Source organism: Aquarana catesbeiana, linkage group LG05 (assembly GCF_042186555.1).
Source record: "Aquarana catesbeiana isolate 2022-GZ linkage group LG05, ASM4218655v1, whole genome shotgun sequence".
NCBI classification, from domain to species: Eukaryota; Metazoa; Chordata; class Amphibia; order Anura; family Ranidae; genus Aquarana; species Aquarana catesbeiana.
The window spans coordinates 9042948-9055494 of NC_133328.1; the positions used below are offsets into that span (position 1 = coordinate 9042948).

Genomic DNA, 12547 nt, shown 5'->3' on the forward strand with positions numbered 1-12547 from the left:
AGTCCTCCAATTCTGGGAAGGCATCCTCCCAAAACCCAGCGTTCCCCCTGGGGCGTGCATCTTGTGTGCTCTGTGACCTCTGTGTCCTTTGGACGCAGCTGATCATAAATTGGGGTATAGGGCCAATCGCAGAGGCCCCTTTACCATGTGATCAGCTGTAAACAGACTTGCCGGTTATCAGCATTTCCTTTCCTCACACGCGATGTCTGTGTGAGGAAAGGAGAGCCGATACCTGGCAAGGCTGTCAGCACATTGTTTATACTGATAATCGGGGCACTGCCAACAGTGGAAATGTTTAGAGTGCTGCAAGTATTTTCTCCAGTGAGGAGAACTGTGAGTGCAACAATGTACAAAGACATTTTTCACAAATTTACACTTAACCTCATGATGGGGCACTATTCCTCTCACTGACACCAATGATGGGGCACTATTCCTCTCATGATACCAATGATGGGGCACTATTCCTCCCACGGACACCAACGATGGGGCACTATTCCTCCCACTGATACCAATGGTGGGGCACCATTTCTTCCACTGATACCAATGATGGGGCACCATTTCTTCCACTGATACCAATGATGGGGCACCATTTCTTCCACTGATACCAATGGTGGGGCACTATTTCTTCCACTGATACCAACAATGGGGCACTATTTCTCTCACACCAACAATGGGGCACTATTTCTCTCACACCAACAATGGGGCACTATTTCTCTCACTGATACTAACGATGGGACACTATTCCTCCCACTGACACCAACGATGGGGCACCATTTCTTCCACTGATACCAATAAAGGGGCACTATTCCTCCTCCTACTGACAGCAACCCTTAGGCCTTGTTTATTCTCATTGATTCTGGGCCCAGGACATTTTCTACCCCCCGCTGGTCACACTCCGGCCCCCCTGAAGTCTGAAGGACAGTAAACTGGCCCTTTGAAAAGTTTGGTGGCCCCCGGTGTAGAGGATCTATATTGGCCAGCACAGTACTTTGACTACAACCCATTTGAAACACCTTTTGAGATGAATTGGATGGACAATCTAACCTGGTCTTCTCAATATATCTGTTACTTAAATTACAAATACTGTTTTGACTGAATGGGCACATATTCTTACAGGTTCCCCAAACTCTTGTGGAAGGTCTTCTCACTGGAGGCTGTTATTGCCACGAAGTGGGAGACCAACTCTATAAATAATGGTCATGGTTTTGAGATATGATGTCCAACAAGCTCATTTAGGTGTGATGGGCAGGTGTCCACAAACGTTTGACCATATACTATGTGTGTTTACATGTTAAGAACAAACACATAACTGCATCATGTTAGAAGATAGTAAATTCGGTCCGGGTGTAAATCCAGGTACCGTGTAACACAACATAGTCTACAACTGCTTTATCAGGTCATTCAGCCTTTTCCTTGTATTTTAGGAGAACAGATGAAACTTAGTTTGGCGGCCGAGGAAGTGGCCACTTTCTATGGCAAAATGCTGGATCATGAATACACCACCAAAGACGTATTTCAAAAGAATTTCTTTGCGGACTGGAGGGGAGTAAGTACTACATAGAATAAAATGACTGAGCTGATCTGTTTCCTAGAATGTTCATTAGAGGAACCCGACAGACCGTAGAGGTATTCGCTCTGCCCCTAGGAAGATGCATACTAAGTAAGCAGAATAGTACACTTCTCTCACAGGAAGTGAGAACTTATTTTTAGCTTGGTCTGCTTGGAAGAAGATCATCTTTAGCTCTTTTCACCCGTCGCTTCCAGGTCTCACTGGCTTTGCTGGGGCACCAGGAGCCATTGACTCCCGCTGCTGTCCATGAAAGCCAGTGACGAAGGAGTGTGCATGGTGGGAGGGGGGATGGACAATGGACGTAGCATCGGGCTCGGGAGCGAGAATGCACGAGTGCCCCCTAGGAAAGCGGCTTCCCGTGGGGGCACTGGACATGGGGGAGGAGCCAGGAGCACGCCAGCGGGGAACCCCAGTAGAAGAGGTTCTTGGCGCTCTGTGCAATTCCATTGCACAGAGCGGGTAAGTATAGAGATGTTTGTTGTTTTTAAAAAATAAATAAAATTCACAACCTCTTTAACCACTTCCCACCAGGCCTATAGCAGAATGACGGCCGGCAAGTGGTTCTGTTATCCTGACTGGGCATCATATGATGTCCAGCAGGATAACATGCCGGTGCGGCGATCGCGAGTGCGGCGTCTCAGTCTGACACGCCGCATCTCCAATCGTGATAAGAAGCCTCTGACAGAGGCTTCTTACCACGTGATCAGCTGTGACCAATCACAGCTGATCATCGCGTGAACCAGGAAGTGCCGGTAAATGGCATTGCTCGGGTTCACGCTGACAGGGAGAGCCGATTGGTGGCTCTCCCTGTCGGGAGGGTTGGGGGGTCTGTGCTGATAATCAGCACATTGATTATCAGCACAGCTCCATCAGATGTGCCACCACAGCTGCCAAAAAGGTGCCCATCAGCTGTCAGTCAGTGCCACTCAGGATCCCCTGGGTCAGTGCCCAATAAAGTGCCAATTAGTGCCCACCTGTACCAGTCAGTGCCCATCGCATTGCCAATCAGTGCCCTACGGTAACACCTGTCAGAACCTCATCAGTGCTGCCTCATCGGTGCCCATCAGTGCCGCCTCATCGGTGCCACTTCATCGGTGCCCATCAGTGAAGGAGAAAACTAAATTTTATACCCAAAACAAAACTTTTTTTTTTTTTTTCAAAAATTTTTGTCTTTTTTTAGATTGTTTAGCAAAAAATAAAAACCCCAGTGGTGATCAAATACCACCAAAAGAAAGCGCTATTTGTAGGAAGAAAATTACCTGGTATTGAAGTGGTTAATCTTCAGGTTATATTTTGCCGCCTACTAGAGGGATTGGACATTGGCAAGCGAAGAAATTGTAGGCCAGCCCCAGGATAACCTGTATGCTTTAGTTTTTGCTGGTGTCCTAAGAAGATGGATGTCTTTATTAGCTCTGTTAGAGCTTTGCCACCTCATTTGCAGCTATCCTGTATCTAAGCTCCGGTGGACTGCATGTTGTGGGGATAGCCTAGAAGAGCCCCTCGGGCACGACTGGGTTCCACATAGGATGCTTTCCAGACTCTATTCTGGTAAAAGCTGGCTGTGTAATGCTGTCCAGAGCCGCTGCTGTTGCCTCACTGGCAATCTGTCACTCAGGCTGTATTCACATCTGGGCGTTTTCAATGCAGCCTTAGTGACAGATTGCCAATAAGGCAACAGCAGCGGCTCTGGACAGCATTACACAGCCAGCTTTTACCAGAATAGAGTCTGGGAAGCGTCCTATGTGGAACCCAGTCGTGCCCGAGGGTCTCTTCTAGGCTATCCCCACAACGTCCAGTTCTCCGGAGCTTAGATGCCGTTTATTTTAATGGCACCTAAAAATCCGGTGCGGTTCTTCGATCGATCGCTCGATAAATTGCTGCAAACTGCATTGCATGAAGCTTGTCACCCAAAAAAAGGATCAGAATATTCTTTCGGGCAAGCAAGATTCGAGCGGTGTGCGGTTTGCAGAGCGATTTATCGAGTGACGACCACAGCAGGCCTTACCTGTAACTCAACAGTCTGTTTCCTGGGACAAGTTGATTCAGTCTCTAGGCAGAATGATTCTGGAATGGTGCCCCATCATTGGTTTTAGTGGGAGGAATAGTGCCCCATCATTGGTTTTAGTGGGAGGAATAGTGCTCCATGATTGTTGTCAGTGGGAGGAATAGAGCCCCATCATTGGTATCAGTGGGAGGAATAGTGCCCCATCATTGTTATTGGTGGGAGGAATAGTGCCCCATCATTATCGGTGGGAGGAATAGTGCCCCATCATTGGTATCAGTGGGAGAAATAGTGCCCCATCATTGGTATCAGTGGGAGGAATAGTGCCCCATCATTGGTATCAGTGGGAGGAATAGTGCCCCATCATTGGTATCAGTGGGAGGAATAGTGCCCCATCATTGGTATCAATGGGAGGAATAGTGCCCCATCATTGGTATCAGTGGGAGGAATAGTGCCCCATCATTGGTGTCAGTGGGAGGAATAGTGCCCCATCATTGGTGTCAGTGGGAGGAATAGTGTCCCATCATTGGTGTCAGTGGGAGGAATAGTGTCCCATCATTGGTGTCAGTGGGAGGAATAGTGTCCCATCATTGGTGTCAGTGGGAGGAATAGTGTCCCATCATTGGTGTCAGTGGGAGGAATAGTGCCCCATCATTGGTGTCAGTGGGAGGAATAGTGCCCCATCATTGGTGTCAGTGGGAGGAATAGTGTCCCATCATTGGTGTCAGTGGGAGGAATAGTGTCCCATCATTGGTGTCAGTGGGAGGAATAGTGCCCCATCATTGGTGTCAGTGGGAGGAATAGTGCCCCATCATTGGTGTCAGTGGGAGGAATAGTGTCCCATCATTGGTGTCAGTGGGAGGAATAGTGTCCCATCATTGGTGTCAGTGGGAGGAATAGTGCCCCATCATTGGTGTCAGTGGGAGGAATAGTGTCCCATCATTGGTGTCAGTGGGAGGAATAGTGTCCCATCATTGGTGTCAGTGGGAGGAATAGTGTCCCATCATTGGTGTCAGTGGGAGGAATAGTGCCCCATCATTGGTGTCAGTGGGAGGAATAGTGCCCCATCATTGGTGTCAGTGGGAGGAATAGTGCCCCATCATTGGTGTCAGTGGGAGGAATAGTGTCCCATCATTGGTATCAGTGGGAGGAATAGTGTCCCATCATTGGTGTCAGTGGGAGGAATAGTGCCCCATCATTGGTGTCAGTGGGAGGAATAGTGTCCCATCATTGGTGTCAGTGGGAGGAATAGTGCCCCATCATTGGTATCAGTGGGAGGAATAGTGGATGAAATGTTGCTCCAAGGGTCCGATAAAAGCAAGCAATGGGCCACATGCAGCCCTAGGAGTTTGGAGAACACGGCACTAGCTGGCACTTCTCTTCCAGTTTTTCAAAGGTTGGTCAGCGTCACTCAACCCATTTATTCTGGGCCCAGGCTGTATGTAAATGGGTTGTAAACCCTCATGTGTTTTTTTAACAGAAATGACAAATATCTTATACTTGCCTGCTCTGTGTAATGGTTTTGCACAGAGCAGCCACAATACTCTTCTTCTGGGGTCCACCGCCGGCGCTCCTGGCCCCTCCTCTTCATCGGGTGCCCCCTTCGGAAAGCCTTTTTCCCCAGGGGCACCTGTGCGGGCTCCCTCCCGAATCCCACTGCTGCATCCATTGACACAGACAGCAGGACTCGGTCCGGCCCCCGACTCCCGCGTCACTGGATTTGATTGACAGCAGCGGGAGCCAATGGCTCCCGCTACTATCAATCTATCTAATGAGGAGAGAGGCAGCGGCTGGAGCTGCTGCGCTCTTGCACATCACTGGATGGGATCAGGCGGCTCAGGTAAGAAAGGGGGGGAGGGGGGAGCACAAAAGGTTTTTCACCTTCATGCATAGAATGTATATATAATCGCTTGTATATCTGAAGTACTGTTGAAGGTTTTTTTTTTATGTTTAACAGAGGAACACACAGAGCAGGTTGTCGGGTTTGCTGGAAATATCCTTCTATATATATCTGCATCTCACCAGCATTTGGTGTTTTACAGCAAATGACAAAAGAAGAGCGGAAGACCATTAAGGAGTTGGAGAAGTGCGACTTCACCGAGATCCACAAGTATTTCTTTGATAGGAATGAGGAAAGGAAAGCCTTACCTAAAGAGGAGAAACAGGTGAGATGTGCAGAGAGGGGTCCATCTCTATGGTACATAGACCCCGGGTTATATGATTCTACTTCCCGGTGAGTGGATACTTGCAAAGATTTCGGGGACACCCCCTGGGTGCCCCCCCCCCCCAATAACTTTACCCCCTCCTATGAGTCCTCAGGTTATTTTTTTTGCTAGTGTCCTAAAGTAGTGGACCTCTTCTACCTTACAGAGAAATTACTCTTCGCCTAACTGGTTTATTATTTTACTTTTGTATTCTTCAACTCTTCAATGTGTACACGGCAATAGAAGCAATTCATTAGGATTGGTGGATGACCCATACACACCATCCGAAATTAGACAACAGATCTTTTTTTTTTTTTTTTTTTTTTTTTTTTTTAATTCTCGTACGTCAGACAAAAAAATCAGAAGTGATGTCCTGTGTTGTAGTGTCATTTCTATTGTATTTTTTGAATGACAACTGTACTGATTAACCACTTAAGGACCGAGCCTCTTTTTTACACTTGTTTACAAGTTAAAATCCTTTTTTTTTTTTTTGCTAGAAAATTACTTGGAACCCCCAAATGGTGGTCGTTGCAATACTTTCTGTCACACCGTACTTGCGCAGCGGTCTTACAAGCGCACTTTTTTTTTTTTGGAAAAAATACACTTTTTTTTAATTAAAAAATAAGACAACAGTAAGGTTAGCCCAATTTTTTTTTTTTTTTTTTTAATTTTTTTTTTTTTTTTTTATATTATGAAAGATAATGTTACGCCGAATATATTGATACCCAACATGTCACACTTCAAAATTGCGCCCCGCTCATTGAATGGCGACAAACTTTTACCCTTAATCTCCATAGGGCGATGTTTAAAAATGTCTACAGGTTACCAGTTTTGAGTTACTGAGGTCTAGTGCTAGAATTATTGCTCTCGCTCTAACGATCGCGGTGATGCCTCACATGTGGTTTGAACACCGTTTTCATATACGGCGCTACTCACGTATGCGTTCACTTCTGCGCGTGAGCTCGGTGGGACGGGGCACTTTAAAAAATGATTCATTTATTTATTTTACTTTGAAAAAAAAAAGTTTGTGGTTTTTTTTTTTGGGTTGCTGCTGCCATAACTCCGGTATTTAGCGTCAAAGTACCAACGTACCAGCCTGAGCCCCCACCTCCCTCGTCGATCTTCAATGCATTTGGGAAGCCAGAGACCCAATCCGGCGGCAGTGCCGGATTATTATAGAGCTGGCCATGCATCAGATGGTCCCCAGCCATCTCTATGATCCTCGGAGGCTGGAAGCGATGTCATGACGTCACTTCCGGCTCTGACAGATGTAAACGCTGCCATTTTTTTTTTTTTTTCCCCTGGAAAGCAGAGATCAATGGTTTATCTCATGCTTTCCAGGGTAGAGGAGATATCTGGGGTCTTATTAACCCCAGATGTCTCCATAAAGAGGACCTGTCATGCCCTATTTCTATTACAAGGGATGTTTACAATTCTTGTAAGAGGAATAAAAGTGATTAAAAAAAACAAATTAAAGGGACCGTGTAAAAATAAAATAAAAAAAAAAAAATTAAAGCTCCTATGTCCCCTCGTGCTTGCACACCAAAGTGAATGCATATGTAGGTTGCACTGGTGTGGCATAAAAAAATTGCAATGGCCGCCATTTTATTCTTTCGGGTCTCTTCTAAAATATATATATATATATATATATATATATATATATATATATATATATATATATATATATATATATATAACTTATTAGAGCTGCATGATTAATCGTTAAGAATCGTTATCGCGATTTTTTTTTTTTTTTTTTTTTTCCTGTTGCGATCTTGACAAAGTATTTCCAGATTCTTTCTATGCAGAGAATCCTCTCTGCTCTGCTAAAGCGGACAGCCATCAAAAGAAAGGAAAAGGAAAAAAACGGGCAGTCTGCCCACAATCACAACATTCTTTAGCAGTGGAACTTAAGTATAAACATTGTACCGATTTGTCCTTTACGTCAAAGGAATACACTTTGGTGTGTAAACAAGGGAAGTTTAACCTCTTGAACACTAAACCTTTTTCTGATATTTGTTGATTTCAAGTTAAAATTTTTTTTTTTTTTTTTTTTTGCTAGAAAATTACATACAACCCCCAAACTTTATATATATATATTTTTTTTGTAGAGACCCTAGAGAATAAAATATGTGGATGTGAGCGCTATATTCAATATGGTCAGACAGCAGTGATAGGTCTACTTGTGAACAGTGGATGGGGTGATTGGGTGCTGTATAACTTATAACATAAAATGACAATCTGAAATGGTAAATATAAACGGTGTTTTAAACATCAGCAACTGTAGGATGTTGCTGTCCAATATAAAACTGAATTAAAGTCCATTAAAAGCAATTGTAGAAGGCAGCCCTGTTGTTAAAGAAGAAGCAATCCTCTGCGAACTGTAGAAGTAGAAGAACAACAATGGCGCCACTCTAAGTGCAGTATTAAAACAAATTTAATGAGTCATAAAAACAGGTACTCACAAAAGTACAAGTATTCAGGCATGTAAGTGCTGGGCAGGAAATGCCAGGTGTCCCAGGGGTTTGTTCCGGTCACGTCCTCAGATGTTGTTCCGCTCGGAGACGGGATGTGCTGCTGTATGGGCGGCAGATCCGGCTGCTGGAACGCACTGTGTGTGACGTGTGGATCTGTGGGAACGAAGGCACTTCCGGGTCTATGCAGGGGTGACGAATAGGCCACACGTCACACACAGTGCGTTCCAGCAGCCGGATCTGCCGCCCATACAGCAGCACATCCCGTCTCCGAGCGGAACAACATCTGAGGACGTGACCGGAACAAACCCCTGGAAATACTTTGTCAAGATCGCAACAGGAAAAAAAAAAAAAAAAAAAAAATCGCGATAACGATTCTTAACGATTAATCATGCAGCTCTAATAAGTTATATATATATATATATATATATATATATATATATATATATATATATATATATATATATATATTTTAGAAGAGACCCGAAAGAATAAAATGGCGGCCATTGCAATTTTTTTATGCCACACCAGTGCAACCTACATATGCATTCACTTTGGTGTGCAAGCACGAGGGGACATAGGAGCTTTAATTTTTTTTTTTTATTTTATTTTTACACGGTCCCTTTAATTTGTTTTTTTTAATCACTTTTATTCCTCTTACAAGAATTGTAAACATCCCTTGTAATAGAAATAGGGCATGACAGGTCCTCTTTATGGAGACATCTGGGGTTAATAAGACTTTTGTGAGTACCTGTTTTTATGACTCATTAAATTTGTTTTAATACTGCACTTAGAGTGGCGCCATTGTTGTTCTTCTACTTCTAGAGAATAAAATGGTGGTTGTTTCAATATTTTATGTCACACTGTATTTGCGCAGCAGTTGTTCAAATGCAATTTTTTGGGAAAAAATTACACTTTTAATGAATTAAGAAAAAAAAAAACTAACCAATATAGTTAGCCCAATTTGTATAATGTGAAAGATTTGTGATCTTTTTATTCTAAAGCAAAAAAAAATGTGATTCTCATTTTGGCCGGAATCGTTCAGCTCTAATATAGAGAGATATATATAGATGGATAGATAGATCTAGATATATCTATCATTTTTTTAAATTATATTGTTTGTGAGTTATAAGTAATTTTCTAGCAAAATGACTGATTTAAACTTCTAAACAAAAAGTGCCAGAAAAGTCCTGGTCAGCAAGTGGTTAAAAGCAACTAAAATCTGTTGAAGATCTGTCAGATTTGCAGAATCCCCGTGAAGCATCTCTTGTCCCGGAGGGTAGCCATTCCAGTATCTCTGGGGGACACCTTTTTGAAAGAATTTTATTCAAACCCGTTCATTGTCCCGAAGCCCATACCCTCCAATCGGTCAGCCATAATTTTTATGATCACAGATGGGTTAAGTAAATATCTTGTTACAATGACATCTGAAAGTCGTGGGCACCAGAACAGCACCACAGAGCGAAGGAAGAAGGTGGCTGGTCTGATAAATCACGTTTCTCTTATACACCATTTGGATGGCCGGGCGTGTCACTTACCTGGGGAAGAGGTGGCACCGAGGTGTGGTGAGGAAGAAGACAAGCTGGCGGGGGCAATGTTCTCCTGGGAAACCTTGGCTCCTGTGATTTCCATGTTGGATGTTATTATGACACCGTACCACCTACCTAACCATTGTTACTGACCGAGTGCACCCCGTCATGGAAACTGTATTCCCTGATTGCAGTGGTGAAGATGGTTGAAGAATGGTTTGTGGAACTCAGCAATGAGTTTGAGGTGTTGACTTTGGCTCCCCAATTTCTCCACATCTCAGTCCAATCGAGCGTCTGTAGGATGTGCTGGAAAAATAAGTCCAATACTTGGAGGCCCCAACTCACGACTTACAGGACTTAAATATTCTGTTATTGGGTGCCACATACCACGGCATACCGTCAGAGGTCTAGTGGAGTCCATGACACTCTGGGTCAGGGATGTTCTGGCAGCAAAAAAGGGGAGCTACTCAATATTGGGGGGTCATAGGTATGGCTGATTGGGGTGTGTGTATTTTATTTATATATATGTGTGTGTATATATGTATGTATGTATGTGTGTGTGTGTGTGTGTATATATATATATATATATATACGTGTGTGTGTGTGTGTGTGTGTGTATATATGTGTGTGTGTGTGTATATATATATATATATATATATACGTGTGTGTGTGTGTGTGTGTATATATGTGTGTGTGTGTGTATATATATATATATATGCACGCACGCACACACACACACACACACACACACACACACACACACATACATATATATATATATACGTGTGTGTATATATGTGTGTGTGTATATATATATATATATATATATATGCACACACACACACACACATACATATATATATATATATATATATATATACACAGCGCATTCACTGTAGGAATATACCATTATAACACAGTAAGTTTGTGTTTCCTTTTTTTTTTTGCACATTAGAAATTGAAGGAGGAGGCCAGCAAGCTTCAGGAAGAATACGGTTACTGCATACTGGACGGGCATCGGGAAAAAATTGGCAACTTTAAAACTGAACCACCAGGTCTGTTCCGTGGCCGAGGAGACCACCCCAAAATGGGAATGTTAAAAATGAGAATAAGGCCACAGGACGTCATTATAAACTGCAGCAAGTGAGTGAGCTCTCCCCATATTCTGCTTTTATCCTATGCCAATCAGTTCCCATAGGACACACAAATCTATAAAGCACAGCAATGCTGACAAGTGAGACCATCGCCTGCCATAACCACTTCAGCTCCAGGAGATTTGCCCCCCTTCATGACCAGGCCATTTTTTGCTTGTTGGCACTGCAGTACTTTAACCACTTAAAGACCGCCCACTGTATATATACTGCGTGAAACAACCAACCTGAACGTTGCTTCATGCACTAGATACTGTGGGCGCGCGCCCGCTGCACAGCGGGTGAGCCAATCCGTGGGTCTGGCAGACCCAATGTCCGCCGCCACCTGCGATCGCCCAACAGAGAGGCAGAACGGGGATCTGCCTATGTAAACAGACAGATCCCCATTCTGACAGGGGAGAACGTGGAGATCTTCTGTTCCTAGCAATCAGGACCAGCAATCTCTGTGTTTTTCCTGTCAATCCATCCCCCACACAGAAAACGCTTGCAGGGAAAAAAGTTAACCCTTTTTTCTTGTGAAAAAAAAAAAAAAAACCCTTTGATCGCCCCTGATGTTAACCCCTTCCCTGCCAGTGTCATTAGTACAGTGATTAGTGCTTTTTTTTTTATTTTTATTTTTTTTTAGCACTGATCACTGTATTGGTGTCACTGGTCCCCAAAAAGTCTCACTTAGTGTCAGTTTTGTCCGCCGCAATGTCGCAGTCCTGCTAAAAATCACAGATCGCCGCCATTACTAGTAAAAACAATTATAAAAATAGTTTGTAGACGCTATAAGTTTTGCGCCAACCAATCATAACACTTATTGGGATTTTTTTTAACCAAAAATATGTAGAAAACATATTGGCCTAAATTAATGAAGACATTTTTTTTTTTTTTTTTTTTTTTTATACATTTTATATCAGAAAGTAAAAAAAAAATATATATATATATATATATATTTATATTTATATATATATTTTTTTTTAAATCGTCGGTCTTTTTTTGTTTATAGCGCAGAAAAATTAAAAAAGCAGAGGTGATCAAATACCACCAAAAGAAAGCTCTATTTGTGGGGGGGGGGGGGGGGGGGGGGGGAAGGACGTTCATTTTGTTTGGGTGCAACATCACACGACCGCGCAATTGTCAGTTAAAATAATGCAGTGCCGTGTCGCAACAAATGGCCTGGTCATTAAGGGGGGTAAATCCTTCCAGGGCTGAAGTGGTTAAAGTGACAATATTATGGTCATGCAACACTGTACCCAAATTAAATATAGATCTTTTTTTTTTTCTCACACAAATAGAGCTTTTTTTTGGGGGGGGGGGGGGGGGGGGGGGTATTTGATCACTACCAGGGTTTTTATATTTTGTGCTATAAACGAAAAATGACCGACAAGTTTGAAAAAAACAAAAAATAATCTTCATAAATTTAAACCAATGTGTATTCTGCTACATATTTTTGGTAAAAAAAAAATCCCAATAAGGCCCCTTTCACACTGGGGCGGTGGGCGCGTCGGCGGTAAAGTGCCGTTATTTTTAGCGGCGCTTTACCGTCAATTTTGCGATGCTATTCTGCCGCTAGCGGGGCGCTTTTACCCCTGCTAGCTGCGGAGAATGGGTAAAAAACCACCGCAAAGCGCG

At 43.3% G+C, this 12547-nt stretch overlaps 1 protein-coding gene across 1 annotated transcript in view; it reads left to right on the forward strand.

The window, feature by feature from the left end:
- The window catches only part of LOC141144066 (uncharacterized), a 65087-nt gene that overhangs the window by 16596 nt on the left and 35944 nt on the right, over positions 1-12547 (forward strand). Inside the window, exons 3-5 of the mRNA XM_073629425.1 lie at positions 1425-1546; positions 5615-5737; positions 10735-10922. Coding sequence (XP_073485526.1) covers positions 1425-1546; positions 5615-5737; positions 10735-10922 — 433 coding nt within the window. The remainder of the gene's footprint in view (positions 1-1424; positions 1547-5614; positions 5738-10734; positions 10923-12547) is intronic.